This window comes from Cryptomeria japonica, chromosome 5, assembly GCF_030272615.1.
Source record: "Cryptomeria japonica chromosome 5, Sugi_1.0, whole genome shotgun sequence".
Classification (NCBI taxonomy): Eukaryota; Viridiplantae; Streptophyta; class Pinopsida; order Cupressales; family Cupressaceae; genus Cryptomeria; species Cryptomeria japonica.
In genome coordinates, this window is record NC_081409.1 from 200,405,747 (window position 1) to 200,427,627 (window position 21,881).

The 21,881-nt window shown below is 34.3% G+C and overlaps 1 protein-coding gene and 1 pseudogene across 1 annotated transcript; both read right to left on the bottom strand.

Annotated features, from left to right (window-relative positions):
• Nucleotides 1-4,653: 4,653 nt before the first annotated feature.
• LOC131072818 (uncharacterized) lies at nucleotides 4,654-6,657 on the bottom strand (annotated as a pseudogene).
• Nucleotides 6,658-15,051: 8,394 nt separating this feature from the next.
• On the bottom strand, nucleotides 15,052-17,209 carry LOC131072810 (uncharacterized). Its single transcript, XM_058009085.2, has one exon. The coding sequence runs from the start codon at nucleotides 17,110-17,112 to the stop codon at nucleotides 15,385-15,387; it is 1,728 nt and encodes a 575-aa protein (XP_057865068.2). The 5' UTR covers nucleotides 17,113-17,209; the 3' UTR covers nucleotides 15,052-15,384.
• Between the last annotated feature and the right edge of the window lie 4,672 nt (nucleotides 17,210-21,881).

Sequence of the window (21,881 nt, forward strand, 5' to 3'; positions counted from 1 at the left end):
GAGTGTTTAATTTGGTAATTTGTTTAATTTATAAATTTCAAAAAAAGGGTAAATTGCCATGTGTGTATTAGTGATGTGTAATTCTTTTTGTAGTGTCACTTGACACGTGTTGTAAGTTGAGTTGGAATTGTAATGTTTCTTTTTGAGGAAATTTATTTTACCAATGCATATAATTTCAATTATCCTAAAATGGTCCCAAGTAAACCTAGGATAGGGAGCCATTAGGAGGGTCAACTCAGCGTTGACCCGTAGGTAAACTTTGGGTGGACTTACAAGGGGTTAAACTAACTCTTGGGGTTAAGTTAGGAGCATTTTTAGTGGGCCATATGATGTACCTATGGATGGAGGCCAAATTTAGCTATGTGTCCACTCCCTAGGGCTTGTTTAACCTCCCCAAAAAGTGAGTTTCCCGAGTTGACCAAATTTCATCTTTAGAAGAGCCTTCCTTGGTTAGATAACCCACTTCATAAGTGTCATTCATCTTCCCCATTCCATTTCCCTTTTTGAGGTGCCTTGGTTAGGGAGTGTGTAAGGTTTTGGGAAGACCAACCAATGAGTATCCTTCACCCTTCCCAAATGGGTTGGAAAGAGTGAGGTGTGGCTTCATAGGGAATAGTTTGGGAGGGAAAAGTTTGATCACCCACTCTACATTTTGGAGACTTAGAATTTTCAGAATTTTTGCAAGTATTGAGAAGATTTTTGCACTAAGTTTAGAAGGAGAAAAGTTGTGGATTTGGGCAGCTTTCCCACAAATTCTCTTACCTTTTTGGCAAATTAAGGTTGGTTGAATTGCTATCCTTTGTATGTTGATGTTATGGAAAAGATTGTTTGTTGCATTGTTTTCTTTTGTTGTGTTTCCCTTGTTGGTTTTTTATATATGTGTAGGAAGGTGTGGAGTCCTTTCATTTGTGATTTTGGTTAAGTTTCTATGTTTTTGCTTTTGGGAGTTTTCAAGGCCAAACTCACCCTTGGGAGGGTAGAGTGGCCTTGGGCTGAAGGGTTGTTTGACAACCTTTTGAGTGAGAGGCTCTCTTTGGAAGAGAGTGATTCTCAAGGGATTCTTGTGGCCCTTGCTGCATAGTATTATGTTTATAAAATGGGGGTCATAAGGGGAGTTGTTGGCTTGTATGCATTGGGGGTCATAAATAATTATAGGGACAAGTTTGGAACTTGTGATGTGTTATATTTGCAGCCTTGTTATGGCATTATGCTCGTTATTTGTAGAATTCTCCTCAAGGGTACTTAGTCCACCTTCACCCCACTTAAAAAGTCACATAAGTGACATTTTTTAAACCTTGGGTTGGGAGTGTGTTTTTGTTGTTTGAATTTCTGCATGTATGTGTTTTGTATGTGTGTGTCCCGTCTAGCCTTGATTCTCCTAGTTCCGGGGTGGCTTCTAGTAAGCCTAGGTTGGGAGGTGAGCCTCCATGGTCACAACCTCAAGTTTTTATTGTAGGTTTCTCTTGGGAAAAGAATTGGAAGGGAAAACTTGGAAATGGTCTTGCTGATTTTATTTTTGTTGCAGAAAAAAATAAAATTATTATTGTATTTTAGTTGCAAAGAAAAGAAAGAAAAAAAAAGCTTTCTATTGTATTTATATTGCAGAAAAAGAAAATGTATTATTGATTCTTTTAAATAAAGTGAAAGCATTTTGATTATTTTTGTTTTGTTATAGTTGCTGGAAAAAAATTTATTTTATTTTGTTTTCTTTATTTGTTAATAAGTTGTATGCATGCTAGAAATGGAAAGGAAATAAATAAAAGGTTGAAGTATAGATGTTAGTAAAAGAAAATAAAAATTCATATCTATCTATTGTTCATATTACAACATAATGTAAATACGTGTTAGAGTGAAAATAAATATTGCATCACATTTGTTGTTTATAGATTAAATAGATTCTTTTAAAATAGTTAGTTGCAGCTGTAATAAAATCATTTCTTGTAAAGTTATAAATCTAGAAAATGCATGATAGTAGGAAAAATAATTTAATTCTGTTATTTCTGTACATTCTATAAAAACAGTAAAATTATTCTACTATGTAAATAAATAGAATAAATATGCTCTATATATATATGTATATGTATATGCATATGCATATGTATATATATATATATATTCTGGAAAAGAAATACAATACTTGTCATTTTAAGTTTCTGGTTTTCTTTTCTCTAAAATCATGCATGTCTTTTAGGTTTTCATATATATATATATTAGAAATTAAAAACCTAAGTGTATCATTAATCTGGAAAGAAAATATTAGTTATTTAATATTTTTGGTATTTTTATTTTCCTGCCATTTACAAGTTTATGTATATATATAAAACATGAAATAAACATTAAAAAAAAGGGGGAATTTAAAAAAAGAAAATTTAAACAAAAAAAAAATTGCTAAGAAAAAGTTTGGGGAGTCACCAACCCCCACAACCCTCACAAGCATGTAGGGGCGGCTCGGGCCTCCTCGTGGGCCGAAGCCCACGGGGGCGCCCGCAGTGCCACTGCGGGCCGAGACCCCCAGGGGAGCCCGCGATGCCACTATGGGTGGCGACCCCTAGTGGTGGCCTCGACCGCCACTGCTGGTGGCCATCGCAGCGGCCGTTGCCGCCTCCACAAACCTGTAGAACCCTGCCTTGCTATATTTGTCGCCGTCGTGGTTTAAGGCCACCCTTCCTCCACCGTTTCTTCGGCCTCCTCTGCCTCCTTCGAATCCCTACACACACACAAGCACACACACACCAAAACAAAAAGAACAAAGAAAATGTTAAGTCAAGCAACCCTAACCCATTTTTGGGTTAGGGTTTGCATTTGGAAAAGAGAGAAAAGAAATTGAAATGTTAAAATATGCAACTCTAACCCATTTTCGGGTTAGGGTTAGCATATAAAAATTAAAGAAAAGAAAATAAGATATGCAACCCTAGCCCACATTCGGGTTAGGGTTAGCATTTTGAGAGAATGAAATATTAGGGTTGTTTTTAAAAAAAAATAAAAATAAAAGGGATAACTGAACCCTAATTAGGATTTATAATTAAAATATTAATTAAAATAAGAAGAGGGGGAATTCTTTTTAAAATTTGAAAAAGAATTTCCCCCCATTTAATTATAGCTATATATGTGGAATTAATTTAAACTCCTAATATTGACTAGGGAGAAAATTAATTGTAATATAGTCTTTTTATCAAGGCATAATTAAAATTGGGGATTAATTTTATATAGATCGCAATTATTGATTTAATTTTATTAACTAGGGTTATTAATGATGAATATTATATAGTTTTTTTCATATTTAATTAAATATGGATGTTAGGTTAAATTTAATTTGGGGGATTTTATTAATGAAAATTATTAATTATTTTATGCGAATTCTAACCTATGAGGTCATTATTGACCAATTATTTAATAGTTGAAATTTGAATGTATTGGGGGATTTAAAATTGACGTTAATATAAATTATATTTATTTGGCAAATATTCTATTTGAATAGGTTAACTTTATTAATTTAATTAAAGGCGTTTTCGCCATTGCTCAAATAACTATTTTTAATATAAGTTAACAGTATCATCATTTTATTTAGCCTTGAGTATTTTAAACGCTATTGAGATATTTAATATCTCTCAATTTTAATTAGAAGAAATTAATTAGAATAATTAGATTAATTAATTAAGTTGCGATGACCCTCTTAGGGAATAATTAGTCTTCTCTAATTATTGTCGCTATATTGATTTAGTTAATTAAATCAACTTTAGTAAACGATTCTATTCAAATAAGAGTTAACCCTTAGTTACGACAAAATTTATTCATTCTTTTTTAAATAAAGATTATTTAATGAATTTATGTTGTTTTAAAAAAAAAAAAATTTGTTCCGTTTTTGCCCTAAAGTTTGGGCATGACATATCTATATCCAATTCCCTTATCTTCTCCTCCACCATTTCATCCCATTGCAACCTTGTATAAAATTATGTAAGAACTAAGAAATATAAATAAATAAATAAAGGATAATAGAAGGATATGGGTGCATAAAATCCTCAAATCATAAGCATTTAAATTTTGAGTTTGTTGCATGCCTATTTCATATGGAATTTGTGGCTCCCCGTTTTGAGATGTATAATGGAAAGTGAGATCACAATGTTTTTTTACAATCATTCATAACAGAACATGTGCTTAATAATGATGGTGTGACATGAGCTAAGTTATTCCCATGAACCCTTAAAGGTTATCTTATTCAATGAACTTTTTAATTACCTTTAAGATCAATTAAATAGATTAATGATATTGCTACAACATTATATATATGTTTAAGAGATTTTTTTAATGATCTTAATATATACATACAAATGTGCAATGAGACTTTTAGTGACAATGCTATTGATGTTAATCTATACATGATGAATTAAAACTCCAATTTCACAATAACTAATATAAAATTATGTTTCTTGAGAGATTAATTCTAATAATAAAGATTAATGTACATCTAGTATAATTCTCTCTTTTTAAAAACATGTGTAAGCATTTGAACTAATAATAATTTACTGAGATAATACTTTTTATAGTACAAATAATGAAGATAAAATCTTCATTAAAAGCACATATTTTTTAATCGATAAACATCCACACCATCTCTTGTTTCTCTACGATGGTTTGAAGCACACACAATGCCAATTAGCTATCATTATCCTCTCCCTCAGACTTTACAGATTCAACTTGAAACTTAGTATAGATGTCACTCCTATAAAACTTCCTTGTCCTAATAACAAGAATGCCTGAAATGAGAGTCCCAAACAATGTAACCATAGTCATAATGATAAAACTAAGTCTAAAGCACTCATGTCCTATGCAAGTCAAATTATTATGAGATGGTGCGGGTGCAAGATCTGCATGCAACAAAGATTCAGAAAAATGTTGTTTACTAGCTTCTTTATCATATAGAGCTCCAGCCACCCTCACTGAGAGAATATAGGACCCCAGTGGGCTTGCAACAGCTCCAAAGTTGTAAAGGGTGGCATAATACTTTAGACCAAAGAGCTCTGAGATGATAGCAAGCAAGAGAGGCCATTATGCTCCAAAAGAAAAGCCTATTGCTATGGATGCTACATACAAAGAACCAGGCAGAGCAAATGCTATAAAAACATGCCCAACATAGCCTATGAGTAGCACTAGTGTAAACATGAGAGGCCTTGGAAACTTATACTTCTGTAAGAGGAATTCTGAGAGAAATCCTGCAACTACTCTGCCAAGGAAACTCCAAATGTTGATGAGGGAAACAAAGGTGTTGATATTCACAGGGGTATAACTCAGGGCCTTTCCAATCTGACCCATGTTGTCAATTGTTGTTAAAGTTGCTCCAATCCCACAAGTTGCAGCTAAGAAAAGGATTATCATGTCCACACTCACTAAAGCCTGTGGGATAGTGAAGACATTTCCTCTTGCTGGGTCCTTGAATATTTTTACAAGATGGGCTTTTACAGATTTGGGTTCATCCTTATCCCTGCCATTGATCCCCATGTCTGCAAGCTCACTCTGTTTTTTCTCATGTACATTGGTTTTCTTAGAGTTGTCAGAATCCCAATTCGGAAGCGTCATTTAGTCCATTTCTGTTTTGACAACAATGACAAGATTAGACAAGAGAAAAAGTATGGCTAAAGTAGCAACAATTTGGTAGCCTGACTGAGGAAAGCTTTTCACTCGATTCTCCACCACAACCATAACCATGAGAAAGGCAGCTAGGAGCAGAGCTATGTAGAGAAAATTGTAGAAGCACTTCAGTTCATTCTTCTCTGTGACAACTTTTGTGGGTCGGGCTATTAGCATTACTAGAAGAGATAGAGCTAAGGGCAGGATACCCAGAAGCACTATTATGCCTCTGTCATCTTGCCCATAAATTGCATGGTATATCTGAGTGAAGATGGCTCCACTCAGACCCACAAATCCTTTAAGAATTCCAAGCACACTTCCTCTGCTTTGTGGGAAATTTTTCACACAGGTAACTAGAGCTCTCGTGTTGGCAAATGTCTGAGAATTGGCTCCTATGCAGATATATAAATACATCTGCCATGTCTTGGGCTTGGCAATCCTCTGGGTGACAGAGCCAGATCATCAAATAGCCATTGATGTTCATGATGGCTCCTATGCCAAGGACTACCCAGGGAGGAGCAACTCCATTTATCAGACCAGTCACAATTCCAACATTCCCTCCAAGATCCTTAAAATACCCTAATGTGGTCATTGTTTCTTGATCATAGCCCAACACTGTTTTTATTGTTGAGACATGGACCAGCTAGGACTCAAACCTAGGACCTTCTACTGGCCTCTCTTGGACCAGTCCATTGTCAGTTTGGGTGTGGCTTATTTCCAACACCAACACCCCCCCCTTAAGCCATACTTCTTGTGTGCTTGGGGCTCCTAGCCTTGACCTGGCTCTGATACCATGTTGAGACATGGACCAGCTAGGACTCAAACCTAGGACCTTCTACTGGCCCCTCTTGGAGCAGTCCATCGTCGGTCCGGGTCTGGCTTATTTCCAACACCAACATTTATTGCTTCTAAATCTATACCAAATATGTAAGTTCCTCCTGCAAGGGACATGATCAGAAAACATACGAATACCACGAACCATCTTCCCTTGGCCACATTTCTGGCCAGCACAGATAACTCTGTTTTATCCATTTTAACTAGGAACAAAATTCAAATGCAGGGGAGTATTGGTTTTCTCACTTGGGTTCTATAGACCCATTACCAGTGGCACTTGAGAAATGCAAGAATGTATCCACAAATGTTTTTGCAGATCATATATATAACTAGTCTAGCACTTTAAATATAAGGGCTCACTATCTCTTAAATAATTTTTATGATGATTGAATGGATCTGGAATTCATCAGAAGCATAATTGAGATCAACCATATCAGAACATAAAAAACCAAAAAACTTGTATTGTCAACAAAAGATACTCGTTGAACTAGTCTCCATTCTATGCACTGCAGAATTAGAACACCAAAGAAGATCTCGACTCATACATTCAAATCTCAAAAGTTGAACAGCTAAGCTATCCGTCTCCTTAAAATTTAATGCGTACGGATTGATAGCTTTAGTCTTGAAGACATTCCAGCCAATGTAACGAAGGATTATCAATGCAGCGTTGACCACGCGCAATGTAAGAGATGATTTTCAAAGTTATGTTGAATTGAAAAAGGATTCACACTAGCCTGTCAGAGAAATGTCGATGATTTATCTAGAAAACTAGTGGACGTTTGAGCACCTTGTAAGCTTATAATTTAATTTCTGTACTGTTGTAAGTGAGGCAACTGTAGAAAATTGAATGGATGGATGATTTTTCTGATTTTTCTGATTTCTCTGAGATTGATCAGTCACAGTCTTAAATTATCTGCATATTTCTTTTAATGTTTGGTTTCTGTTATGTATCTTAATTAGAAAGCTAGCAGCCTGGTTGATCTTATCCTCTTCAAATAAATGGTGCATGTTGTCAGCCTTCAAGATGATCTTGTATTGAGAACAGATATCATACGCTGTGCACTCAATGAGAAATGTCATTCTGTCTCAATTGCACCCATCCTGTAGAACAAACAAGTTCTATCTTGTCATACCTCTTTAGGCCTTTTTCACCTTTCATGATGCAATTGTGCCACTAACATCCTTGTTTTCCCTTTAATAATTTATACTATTAGTTCCCACGAATAGACATGATTACTTATACATCATGCACTTTTCTCTTTTAAGTTGGCCAATCATCTTGCTGAGTTTTAAAAAATTATTTGTATTTATGTAATTTTAAATTTTATATACATAACAGACATTCTTTTAACAATTTTTAAAAAATATTAATTTATTTTTCTAAATTGACTGATAGCCATAATAGTCATTGCACAATTAATTTTTAATCTTTTTTCAATGAAATTAATAAATTTTTCAATCTTTGTGCCAACCACATTTATGTAGAGAAGTACTATGCACATTTGATAGTCAGCAGTTGCTGTCCCTTCTAAGTTGACATAAAATTTAAAAAATCTGATAAAATTTAGGAAAGGTGTAGAAATCTTCATGTTCTTAATGGTGCCTTTAATGCAAATAAGTGCATAAAGGTTTGCTTTCGTTTGAATAGTACTACTACATGGACAAAAAGATCCAATTAGATGCAACCATGTGTTTCAGAAATTTAGATAAATCTTATTATATTGAATGCATATTGATATTGAATTTAGGTAAGTAAATAGGGGAAGAGCATATGTATGAATTGTTGTGAGGGTTGATATTTTTTGTTTCAATAATGGTAAAAATAAAAACTATTGTTTGAAACATAAAATATCAATTTTTGTGTTTTTATATATTAATGATTACAATATATTGCACGGATAGTTGTGATTTTAAAGTTGTTATTGCTATGAAATGTATCATTAGTTGTAAAGAGCAACTAGTCATGTAATGCCACATCAGCTGCACAAGTATAGGGGTCTTTTTGCACGCCATTGGTCTCATTTTTTTGGGCTGTTTTGGACACCTTGGCAAAAAGCATGTTGATGTGTCACCATACTTGATGATGTGGCCCTGAAACCTTAGTTATAAGCAGGGGACTTGCCAAGTAAGCTACTGTAAAAAATTAAGAGTGATTTGAAATTTTCACATAAGATTTTGAAAAACGCGAAGTTAGAGTGCAGAACTACTAGATCCTCTCCCCTATTATATGTAGATAAATATTGTCAAATTAAAAATTATGAAAATAGAAGAATGTACTTATTGGAAATGTGGGCATTTGGTGTTCTTTGCTTTTGCTTTGTTCTACCAGACAAAAGTTTTGCTCTAACAAACACACAGTTCACACAGTTCCTTTTGCAAATATACAAGTAAACATTTCATTTTGTCAAATGCATTTTGACTATTTTTTTACTTGATGAATTTTGCATGTCAAAACGCTTTCACTACTGATTTTAATTAGTTGTTTGAATAGAAAGCTATGATGTATATCTTTAAAATTATTTTTTTATTTACACTGTTTATTAAATATTGCAAACTCTCATCATAACATATATTAAAATAGTCAATTTTAGTCTAATTAAAAATTATATCCTGTTAATTCAACTGCGGAAACTGCTTATTCCTATGGGGTGAAGACTGTGTTCCAAAAGAACTTGGGTTGTAAGTTGCAGCCACTATGCTAGCCAAATATCTCTAAGCAACACTAACATCCTTCTTTCTCTCCTAAAAATCTATACACTCCATGCTCTTGAACCAAAAGTTGCAGCAACCAAGCATTAACAATTAGGTTGGACACAAAGATTTAATGTGTTTGGCAAGCATAAACGCTCACACAATTCAAATTGAATTGTTAAACTGGTCAATATCATTAAATTTCCTATTTTGTATAGCATTCTATTTAACAATTAATTTTTTTAACAAGTATAAAATAAATATTTTTTAAATTAATTTAATGGTCTTTCTTTTTAATTATATATTACATGATAATTATTTCTAATTTCAAATATTTTAAACATAAAATTAAATATCTAAGTGTAAACATTTTGTTTTCTTATAATATTTTTTTTTAGAATTAGAAATCAAATTATACAAGTTCATAGGGGAAAGGATCCAGTAGTTGAGCATGTACCAATTGTTGTGAGGGTTGTTGATACCTTTTGTTCCAAAAATTGCACAAATAAAACCTATTGTTTGAAACAAAAAATATCATTTTTTGTTAGGAAATGTACCAACAATTGTTAGGAAATGTACCAATAGTTGTTAAGAAATGTACTAATATTGTAAAAAATAACCAATCAGGTGATGCCATATCAGCTGCACAACTATTGGGGTCTCTTTTGCATGCCTATTGGTCTCACTTTTTTGGGGGGCTGTTTTGGACACCTTGGCAAAAAGCATGCTGATGTGGCATCATATTTGATGATGTGGCCCTGAAACCTTAGTTATAAGCAGGGGACTTGCCAAGTAAGATGCTGTAAAAAAATCAAAGTGATTTGAAATTTCCAAGGAGGATTTTGAGAAGCGCGAAGTTAGGGTGCACAACTACTGGGTCCTTTCCCCTATATAATTATTAAAATTAGTCCTATTACTTCCAACTAAATATAAAACAATATGCTATGTTAAACTAAAATTGCACCTATATACAATTATTCACTAGGAAAGCTATTTATTTATAAGCTACACAACCATGCTATTACTAAATGGATAAGTCAAAGTGTGTTCGTGCAAGCAATAGGCATCGATTTCAATTTATTTGAATGTTGTTGATAATATAATGCAAAATATTCCTGCGATATTTAGGCATTAGAAACAAACAAAATATGGTTTAGTGTTTTTTCTCAATTATGCAACTATCCTCAAGTCTTCATCTAGCCTACATAAGGTCAAAAAAGAAACAAAAAATTCTCCAATACAATGGCAGTTTGTTTTTCAAACTATTATTTGAACAATCAAGTTTCCTTCACCTCCACCTCATTATCTTACATTCTAATATGTCTACAAAATTTTCTAAATTTCAAAATACTTGCTACTAAACCCCAAATCTCATCTATAACATCAAACTATTAGTAGGAACCGGACGTAATGCATCTCTTGTATACAGATGTTATAAACAAAATTATACATGATGCTAGGGCCCTTTCTTTACATGTATTCAATCTTTTACACATTTTTTTGAGGGTTGACTTAGGAAAATGCATTTCTTTGTCACATATTAATAACATTTCTAAGATATTTCTAAATATTGTTGAGAGAAAACAAATAATGTTGACTTGTTGATCGTAGAGTAAACAAACATAGAAAAGCCCAAAATATTGTTAATCTTAGGTGCTTTTTTCTTTTATTTAATTAGTCTAATAATGGTTCAAGTTTGTTTGAATTCATTATGATTGTGACACTTGGCACTAGCTAGTTTAATCTTGCATTAGGGTTTCATTCATTCATCGCGGCATAATTTTTAATACAATTTTTTAAAGTTGCGTTGAGTAAATTATTCTTGCTTGATCTCTTTTGTATGATAGGTGTTTTGCTTGTAGATGACTCTTGGCTTGTGAGGGTGTATCATTAACTTCTACATAGTATCAAAGTAGATCTAGCCTTGAGAGACATTTTTGTACACATTGGGCTTAAACAAAGGTTGTCATCATGTTTTCTGTGTCTCAAAACCTATAGATTGGTTGCTATTTCATCAAAATTTTAGTAGTTGGAATTTTGGGTCAATTTGGTTTAGGGTACAAAAATTGAGAGAAAAAATGAGGCTCAACAAAAACATTGGGCACTTTGGAGTGAAGTCGACTTGACCATCATGTTTAGAGTGCCCGAGAAACCTAAGATCAATTGTCAAATCATCAAAATAGAGGAAGTTGATTTTGGGGGAATTTTGTTTTAAGTAGTACAAATTTTCATATAGATCCATTCAGATTTGTACCACTTGCGTTAGCACCATACTGTACCTATAACATCTGCATCATGGTCAAAAAATTTAGGTGCAAGCAAACATCTTATTTGTAGGTTTCAAGAAATTTTTTTAAAAAAATTGTCAAAAAAATTGATTTTAAAAAAAAGGTGCTTTTGAAACTTGACAACATACCTATGCAATGTACCTGCACATTGTCATTAGCATTTAGTAGCATTTGCATGCACATGCACACACCATATCCATAATGCCAACACCTTGACGACCAAGTCAATAGGGAATATTCCATTTTTGGACCCTTTTTTTAATTTATTTTGCCTTGTGTGTGGTGTTTTGGCATTGATTGAGTGGTCCTGACCTCTTTTTCCCAAATTCTGCTTCAATTTTTTGTACTATACCAATGAAGTTAGATCTTCAATTTTGTGCTTCTAGGGCCATATCTTGCACATCTAGACTCCTTTTTTCTGCAAATGAGTAGGCATTGAAAAGCTAGAGGAGTCCTTTATGTAATTATCAATCCATTATGTAATTATCATAATGGACTGATAATTATCGGTCCTTTAGGTAATTATTAGTCTTTTATGTAATTATCAGTTCATTATGTAATTATCATAATGGATTGATACATCATGATTTTTCTCTTCATTCTTATTTTATTAGTATGACGAAGAGCAAAAATGAGTATTGACAAAAGAACATCTTGACACATCTTAGATGGCTCGATTTACATATCCTTTTTTTCAAAATTGACCATACGTGCGATTATCTGCCCTACCTTTATAGTTAAAGTTCCTTATGCATCAATTTCTTGCATATCCTTCATTTGCTCTAGGTTGCGCATTATTTCTCCACTACACTTGATTCCATCCTCCTTGGTTTCTTGTGGGATTGTTGGCCTTTCTGACGTTGTAATTCCTATTTTTCTTGCCACATTTGCTTATCTGCTTCGATCCTTTCCACTACGTTGGTTGGTAGAATCTCAGCTCTGGAATTGGGAGATCTTCATCCACTTGCTCCGACCACCAACCAATCCATCTACCCATATCCGCCGATTTAATTCTTTTCCCTAATGGAATTCTATTTGCTCCTATGAAAGTGATCATGCTCACTTTTAGCCTTGGATGAAATCACCAATCTCTAGAAGACATCACTCCTTCGCTTGGACGTGTCTATTTTGGCTTCAAAACGACAGTACGGGTTGACTAACACGCGTGTTAGTCGTGCGTTTTACACTGTGGATTTTGCATTTAACGACTACGATTGACTAACCCGTCGCTAACACGTTGTACAAAAGGTCTGTTTTGGAGCCAGAATAGACACAACCCCTTCTCTTGGTCTACATTTTTTTGCTTGTCTCCTATTACTTTATTACTTGTTAATAGTTTAATTTTATTAAATACATAATTTAAAATATTATTAATATTTCTAATAAGCTTTTATTAGTATTAGATATAGTATTAGTTGGGCAATAAGTATTGCATCATTTATGAATGAGTGGTTTCAAGCGGTTCTTTCTTGGTAAGCAAATTAGGCTACAGTCTTGTCTATGATCTTCGTTGCATATGGGTAATCATACTTTTTTTTCTACATAAGGGTGTTTTCACAGTAGTCAAATTATGTGATAATTTATTGCCATTTAACCAAATAGTTTGAATTAATCTTCATCCACTTGTATCTCATCAATTTCACAAATATGCATTGTTAATTTTTCGATATGTTTATTATTCTTGTAGCTTTTTGATTGGTAAAATATGATATTTATTTGTAGACATTAGTATAATTGGAGGATTGAAACTTAATAAATTTACAAACATTTCCTTAGTTACCAAGTAATTAATTCACCAACATTTCCTTAGCTGTCGAGTGATATCAAATGTAAAGTTTCTAATCAATAATTCAGGCATGAGGTTTCTTAAATCCAATGGACAAAACCCATCATAAAGAGCCTATCAACTAATTATATTACTATCATTTATTGGCTCAAAACTCATCATTAATGACTAGATTCTAGTCCTATTATCATTTCTATAATGTGCATGAGTAATGTTGTTTGGTGCATATTTGATTCAAAATTCAAAGTTTTTAAGTTAAACTTTTATCAATTTCCTTCCTTTCTACTACTTATTGGGAGTCAACTTGATACATGTTTTTATTTATGTCTCCATTATTTAAAGACAACCATTTGGAATTTAATTCACATATTCAAATCATTTGATTATCATTCAAATATCCTAGAGCATTTATAGAAACACTTTAATTCTAGAGCACTATAGAGAGCTAGAAGATTTTATTCTATCTTCAATAATTTTCATCACCATAGAGCTATTCCAAGCAAGGGAGTTGACCTAAGAGAACTTGGCTCTTGTGGAACAATGATTTGGCAAAAGCATTCTTCAACATTACCAGTCCTTGAGAATTACTGAAGATTAGGCTTCAAGGTGAACTATTTAGTAGATATACACATCTAGTTAGATCAAATCCATGGGTTACATAGCATACATATGTTGCATGCTATTATTTCAAAATCATATCATAAAATTGTATAGGAAGATAGATGAACACATAATTCAATACAACATATATGGTGAATACATCAATTTTCCACACCAAATTATCATATATTGCAATGCATTACGCTAAAATTTTCATTGATATTCCCAACACTAAGTTCCTATATCACTTGTGTATTTAATTTCCTATATTAGTATCCACTAAATATTTTAGCCTCCAATCTAGATTAGCTCGAGATAACTTCTATTTATTGTATGTGTTAATTAACTATTCTAGGCAACCTATTTTTGTAAGGGAAAATACAACTTAAATTAATTAACAAGTTGATATTTAAGGTATTAGAAAAATGAATAGACATGATAATCAAAATAATCGTGATATATTCTAATATTTTCTCGGAAAGTGTAATGATTTGATTTTGTCTTAAGTGATATTATGACAAAAAAATGTGAATCAAAATATGGGATTAGATCTAAAGTGAGAGACTTGAGATGGATAAAATCAAAGAATCCTTGAGTATAAGATAACACTTGTAATATGGTCCCGGAGGCATGATTCTACAAAAGTGGTGTGACATTATCATACAAAAGTTTATTCTTTAGTGCACGTAGAAAAGGTTCACTTAAATATGTACATACATATGTATGTATGCATGGAAAGAAGTATTAAACTTCCTTGATGATAGTCAAACTCATATGATTGTTTTAATAAGAGAGAAATATGAGTGTCTTTTGTAAGGTGTGATCAAACATATGGATATATGATGCAACTAATCCACATTTGTTTTTTTTAATAATGCGTGATGATCTCTTCCAATGTCAAATCATCTTATTATAATACTTCTAAATACACAACCCTATACATTCAATGTAAATTTTGACTACTCTTGTTCACAATGACAAAACCTATCAATTAAAATCTAAAATTAGATCTCTAAATAGAGATCTTTCTAAAACATGATAATACTAGAAATTGAGATAAAACTACATCTATAACTTAGTCAATGGAGCATGTTTCTATTTAGGTGTTGTGATTTCATCCAAGATTACCTGAGTTATATCAAAATAATTAGATTTATTTTACTAAACCCAATCACACTTTAGAAAAGTTCATTTCCCTTTAAATTACTGTACACTATACATCTGTGTATCACACTGCAGACTTTTTTGTCACAAGATATTACTTTTAAAATGAGATCATGACCATGAATAATTATATTGGGCTGCAGTTGCACACTTATTTTTCAATTTTTTTTTGGGTTGGGGAAGGGTGATAGAAAGTTAAGAAAGCATTACCTATCTGTCCTGAAGGTGCCAGGTACATAAGCTAATTCAAATGGGATTTTAATATGCCAACTAATTCCAGAATCCTGGGAATTGAAGGAAAATCTCTTGTAACATGCATTCATCTGTTGCTGGCCCATTAAACATGCACACCATCTCTTGTTTCACTATGCTGATTTAAAACACACATAATCCTAACTAGCTATCAGTATCCTCTCCCTCGGACTTTACAGGTTCAACTCGAAACTTGGCATAAATGTCACTCCTGTAAAACTTCCTTGTCCTGAAAACAAGAATGCCTGAAATGAGAGCTCCAAATAGTGTTACCACAGTCATTATGATAAAACTAAGTCTAAAGCACTCATGTCCTACGCAAGTCAGCTTATTATGAGCTGGTGCGGGTGCAAGAGCTGCCTGCAACAAAGACTCAGAAAAATTCTGTTTTCTGGCTTCTTTATCATACAGAGCTCCAGCCACCCTCACTGAGAGAAGATAGGACCCCAATGGGCTAGCAGCAGCTCCAAAGTTGTAAAGGGTGGCATAATACTTTAGACCAAAGAGCTCTGAGATGACGGCAAGCAAAATAGGCCATTGTGCTCCAAAAGAGAAGCCTATAGCTATGGATGCTACATACAAAGAACCAGGCAGAGCAAATGCTATAAAAACATGGCCAACACAACCCATGAGTAACACTATTGTAAACATGAGAGACCTTGGAAACTTATACTTCTGCAAGAGGAATTCTGAGAGAAATCCTGCAACTACCCTGCCAAGGAAACTCCAAATGCTGATGAGGGAAACAAAGGTGCTGATATTCACAGGGGTGTAACTCAGGGCACTTCCAATCTGACCCATGTTGTCAATCGCTGTTAAAGTTGCTCCAATCCCACAAGTTGCTGCTGAGAAAAGGATTATCATGTCCACACTCACCAGAGCCTGTGGGATGGTGAAGTCATTTCCTCTTGCTGGGCCCTTGAATATTTTCTTAAGCTGGGATTTCACAGATTTGGGCTCCTCCTTATCCACACCATTGATCCCCATGTCTGTAAGCTCACTCTGTCTATTCTCTTGCACATTGGTTTTCTCAGAGTTCTCAGAAACCCAATTTGGAAGCTTCATTTTGTCCATTTCTGCTTTGACAACAATGGCAAGATTAGACAAGAGAAAAAGTATGGCTAAAGCAGCAACAATTTGGTAGCCTGACTGAGGAAAGCTTTTCACTCTGTTCTCCACCACAATCATAACCATGAGAAAGCCAGCGAGGAACAGAGCTATGTAGAGAAAATTGTAGAAGCGCTTCAGCTCATTCTTCTCTGTGACAGCTTTTGTGGGTCGGACTATTAGCATTACCAGAAGAGATAGAGCTGAGGGCAGGATACCCAGAAGCAGGATTATGCCTCTATCATCTTGCCCATAGATTGCATGGTATATCTGAGTGAATATGGCTCCACTCAGACCCACAAAGCCTTTAAGAATTCCAAGCACACTTCCTCTGCTATGTGGGAAATTCTTCACACAGGTAACCAGAGCTCCTGTGTTGGCAAATGTCTGAGAATTGGCTCCTATGCAGATATATAAATACATCTGCCATGTCTTGGGCTTGGCAATCCTCTGGGTGACAGAGAGCCAGATCATCAAATATCCAGTGATGTTCATGATGGCTCCTATGCCAAGGACTACCCAGGGAGGAGCAACTTCATTTATCAGACCAGACACAATTCCAACATTTCCTCCAAGATCCTTAAAAAACCCTAATGTGGTAATTGTTTCCTGATCATAGCCCAGCACTGTTTTTATTGCTTCTGAATATATACCAAATATGTAAGTCCCTCCTGCAAGGGACATGATCAGAAAGCATATGAACACCACAAACCATCTTCCCTTAGCCACATTTCTGGCCAGCACAGATAGCTCTGTTTTATCCATCTTAACTATTTGAACAATGTTCAAATGCAGCACAGTATTGGTTTTCTCACTTGGGTTCTACAGACCCATAACCAATGGTACTTGAGAAATGCAAGAATGTGTCCACCAATGTTTTTGCAGATCATATATATAAGTAGTCTAGCACTTAAAATATAAGGGCTTACTGTCTCTTAAATATTTTTAATGATCTCTTAAATCTTGGTTGATGATAGGATGGATCTAGAGTTCACTATAAGTATGATTGAGAGCAATCATATCAGCTATCTGCCAGCCTTTATGATTCGCTTATCTTAAGAATTATTGTTTTCTTATACACGTTGTCATTACTCAAATCATTTCTATGCATATTCGCCAGACAGAGGCATTTGATTTCTTTCTTTTCCTTTGAAGTAAGAATAGAAAATAAATTCACGATGAGAAGCAGGATTTGTTATTTTTATTTCACTCAGTCATAAGTCCCATAAACAAGAAACTTGCAAAGTCAACACAAGATATGTGTTGAACTAGTCTCCATCCTAAAGATCTCAAACAGCTGAGCTATCCTTTTACTAAAAAATTATTGCGTTTGGGTTGATAGCTTTAGTCTTGAATACATTCCAGCTAATATTATGAATGCAGCATGGATCGCATGCGATGAAAGAGATGATATTCAATGTTGAAATAGGGCTTCTGCCCAGCATACACGCAATTGTGACAGAAATGTCAATAATCTATCCAAAAAAGCAGTGGGATGTTGGTGGTCCATGTAAAGCTTATATTTTAATATCTGTCATGTTGTAAGTGAGATGATTTTGAAGAGACTAAAAGGTGGATAAGTCTATTCTGGTTTCAAAAAGACAGTACGGATTGACTAACACACGTTTTACATCGTCGATTTTGTAATTAATGGCTGCGATTGACTAACCTGTCACTAACATGCTGTACAAAAGATCTGTTTTGGAGCTAGAATAGCCACGGCCCTAAAAGGTATGCTAAATTAATTCTGTCATGTTGAGATGACTTTGAAGAAAATAAAAGGCATGCTACATTAATTTGGAGATGTGGTGAAGGGCCAGCCTTAAACCACACACATTAAGCAACATATTAAATCTAGAGGATGTTAGTCAATTTTGGGTGTTTAACATTTTTAAGTCTAGAAATGTATTCTTAGTGTGACAACATACTTCAAGCAACATATTAAGCCTAGAAAATGTCAGTCAACTCTGAGTATTTAACACTTTTAAGCCTATAAATATAAGCTTAGTGTGTGTGATTTAAGCGGTTTCGTGGTGAAATTGTAATGATGAAATTTGTATATTTATGTTGATTTTTATTTGATTTTGTATTTATTTTGAAGAAATATTTTTTATATAATTATATCTGATAATTTTTTGTATTGAGTTTGGTTCTTTCTTTGATTCTTGTTTACTTTCTTTTACTTTTCTTTATGAAAAATATATACATCTATTTTTATTTATATTATAATTATATTATTATCATTTATCGATCCAAAACTCATCATTGATGACTACATTCTACTCCTACAATTAGTTTTATAATGCGCACTAGTAATTTTGCTTGGTGCAAACTGATCTAAAATTCAAAAAATTTAAACTAGTAGCATACCTATATTTTGAAAAATTTATGTAAAAGATGTCGATATATATCATATTTGTTCATTATTCCACTTAAAAAATTATTATATTATTATATAGTAATTAGTATCAAATCATTATTATATTATAATATTATAACTAATACCAGTATTATTTTTATCGATAAACTATAGCTTTATGAGGTTGCACTCTAATATTGATTAAAAAACAGAGGTTACATCTAGATTGAATGTTAAAAAATTTCCATTCCTGCTAACATCTACCCATACTTTCCCCTACTAACATTCTAATAAAGCTGTATGTAACCTTCCTTTGATATACTATACATGTATACATATGATGCTATCCCCTGCTACCATAAACCATAGCAAATTCGGAACTATCTCAAAAACAAAAACCCTACTATTCTACCAATATTCATTTTATACAAAAATTGAAACAAATTTTCATGGACCTTTAATCTAGACCACAAGCCATCCTCACCCTAGCCACCACTGGGCAATCAAGGTCACATGTGCGTTGTGGTCCGCCAACTCCATCCCTAGAAAAAATCACTTCACAACCACCAATCGCCTCATGACCACCAACCACACCCAACCCATCATCCTCATTGTTACTTCCCAGCCCCTCAAACACCAAGTACCTCTACAACCATACGACACCACCATCTTTCATGAGGTCAACCATTTTCTTGAGAAGCAGAGTATTTTTGTCCACCACCATCCACCTCTATGCAACCCTCGTTTCATCTGCAAAGACCAGAATTAAGAATTTTTTCAACTCTTTTCCCTGTCAGGGAACCACAAAATAGTCCCGAGGTAATGTAATCATTATTCTCTCATCCATATTCTCTAGAACATCATCAAGATTTCCAACATAACACTTCTTTACTAATTTCTTGCTTAAGGTGCCCACCAAATCTTTTCCTTCTCCTACATCTAATAGGCTCAAGATGAATATTGTCAAGATGTCTGTATTAACTCTATACAAGTGCTTAGTCTTCTAGAAATCATCCCCCAAAATCTTGTGTACTACATGGACCACCATCCCATATCCAATGTAGAACACTTGCTTCAATCATTTCTAAAAAAAATTGCCTAAGAATGCCATTTGCCTCTTCCTACAACACAATCTCACAAGCATATCCATAGAAATTTTTTGTAACAACTCAAACTTGAAATTGAAATTGCATTCCCACAACCTTTATAAATTTCACCTCCATATCCTTTAATCATGTGACCCATAATTCGATGGGTACCACACCATCAACGAAGTATTGACCTAGCCCATGATAGCAAGAATAAGCTCCCACCACCATAACAACACACATGTGAAGCTAGGGAAGATCCTCCTTTCCACACAAGACCTCACCACCCATCACACTAACTATGTCGCTATATTATCTATGTCTTATTCAACCACCTTTTGTAATAAATGTCCACATCAAATCGATTCCCACTTTAAGCCCCAAAGGGAAATGTACCCTCAACAACCTACAAGAGGGAAATTATTATGATTTATCCTATCATCATGCCTAATCGCTCCCATTCAATATTTTGTAACCTCACCTCTTACCTGCCCCCCCCCCCCCCTCGTCCACCTCAATAACTTTCTTAGCTAATAATCCACTTCTTGATTTCCCTCCCTATAAACATGTGTGATTTTGAATTCATTGAGCCTCTTGATAAGTTCTTCGATTGACCTCAAACATCTTTCAAATTTCCAATTTCCAATTTAGTTTGGTTTAATTGCATTAATCATTATTAGCCAGAGTCTCCTTCTAAGTGAATTCTTATCACTCCAAGTTCTAGTCCACACTTTAGACCCAAAAGTGCAGCTCTAAATTTTGCTTCATTGTTTGTTGTTGTAATGGTGAAAAATTAAGGTTTCCACCACAAGAAGGATGAAAACCGCTAATTTTATGTCTTGAGACCATTACATTCAAAAGAGGGTTACAATCCAATAGATCTAGTCACAAACCAACAAGGATTAGAACTAAAATTACTGATTGGATTGATTGGATCTCTTTTGTGAGTTGAATTGCTGAAATTAGGTTAAGTGTTGAAAATGAAGGCACAAATAAGGAAGCAGTAAGCTACAGTCATCGGATTGAGCTACAAACCTGGATTTGAGCAATATTGGCATATTCAGACCTGTTCCCAAAAACAAATCCTAAAAATTTGGGACCATTTTGCCCATGCCCTGGTCCTCCGAACTTTTCGCACTCCAATGGGGGATTGATTCACCATTGTAAATAATGTTTATTCTGAAGATCATAGCTTCGTACCTATTTTCTGCACACAGAAAACAGGGGCAATAGGTTGGGAATAGGGGTTTGCCTAAGTCAAACCCTGGATTAGGAATTAACCTTGAATGAAATGTTGCAAATACTAAAATAAATAATGTAAAGATATACCTCAGATCTGCAATGACTGATAATGATGTTTTACTTCTTGAATGTAACTGCATATGTTGTATGAAATGACATGAACATGACAAAACCCTAATCACACACACATGCTTGCATATGAATGATGTAATGTTTCTCGACAATGGATAAATGAAGAATATGCAACCTTGAAGATCTCTAGAAATGTTTGATGATGAATTATTCAATGTTTGAATAATAGATTGCTTGAATGGGTGCCTTTATGATTTTCTGGGTATCCTCTGTGATCTCTCTTATTGATCAAATGAGAGGTATGGACCTCCTTATATACTTGCCCATTGAAAAACACCTTTATTTTTTGACATAGGCCAACATGGAGATCACAATCCTAATAGATCATTGTGACCATTGAGGGGGACCAAATTAAGGTGCTATTTGAGAGGACCAAGGCACCACGCCCTAGTCCTAATGAGGACCATGGTGCCATGCCCTAGTCCTACCCCATTTTAGGGCCAAAATCAAGGGGCCATGTGATGTGAAAATGGAAAAGGAGGCTAGATTTGAATGGTATGAGGATAATTAGGTCCTAGTCTGACTTCAGGACATGAATGCTAAGAGGAGAGCCAAAATATGGACCAAATTGTAAGGGAGTACAATTTAGGATGCTACATTTAACCCCCACTTTAGCAGGAGAATGAGCCTATGCAAATACTCATGGTAAAGTAGACAAAAGAGAGAGGTGAAGAAAAGAAGCAATGAGGAGCATGATCACAAGGAGTATAAGA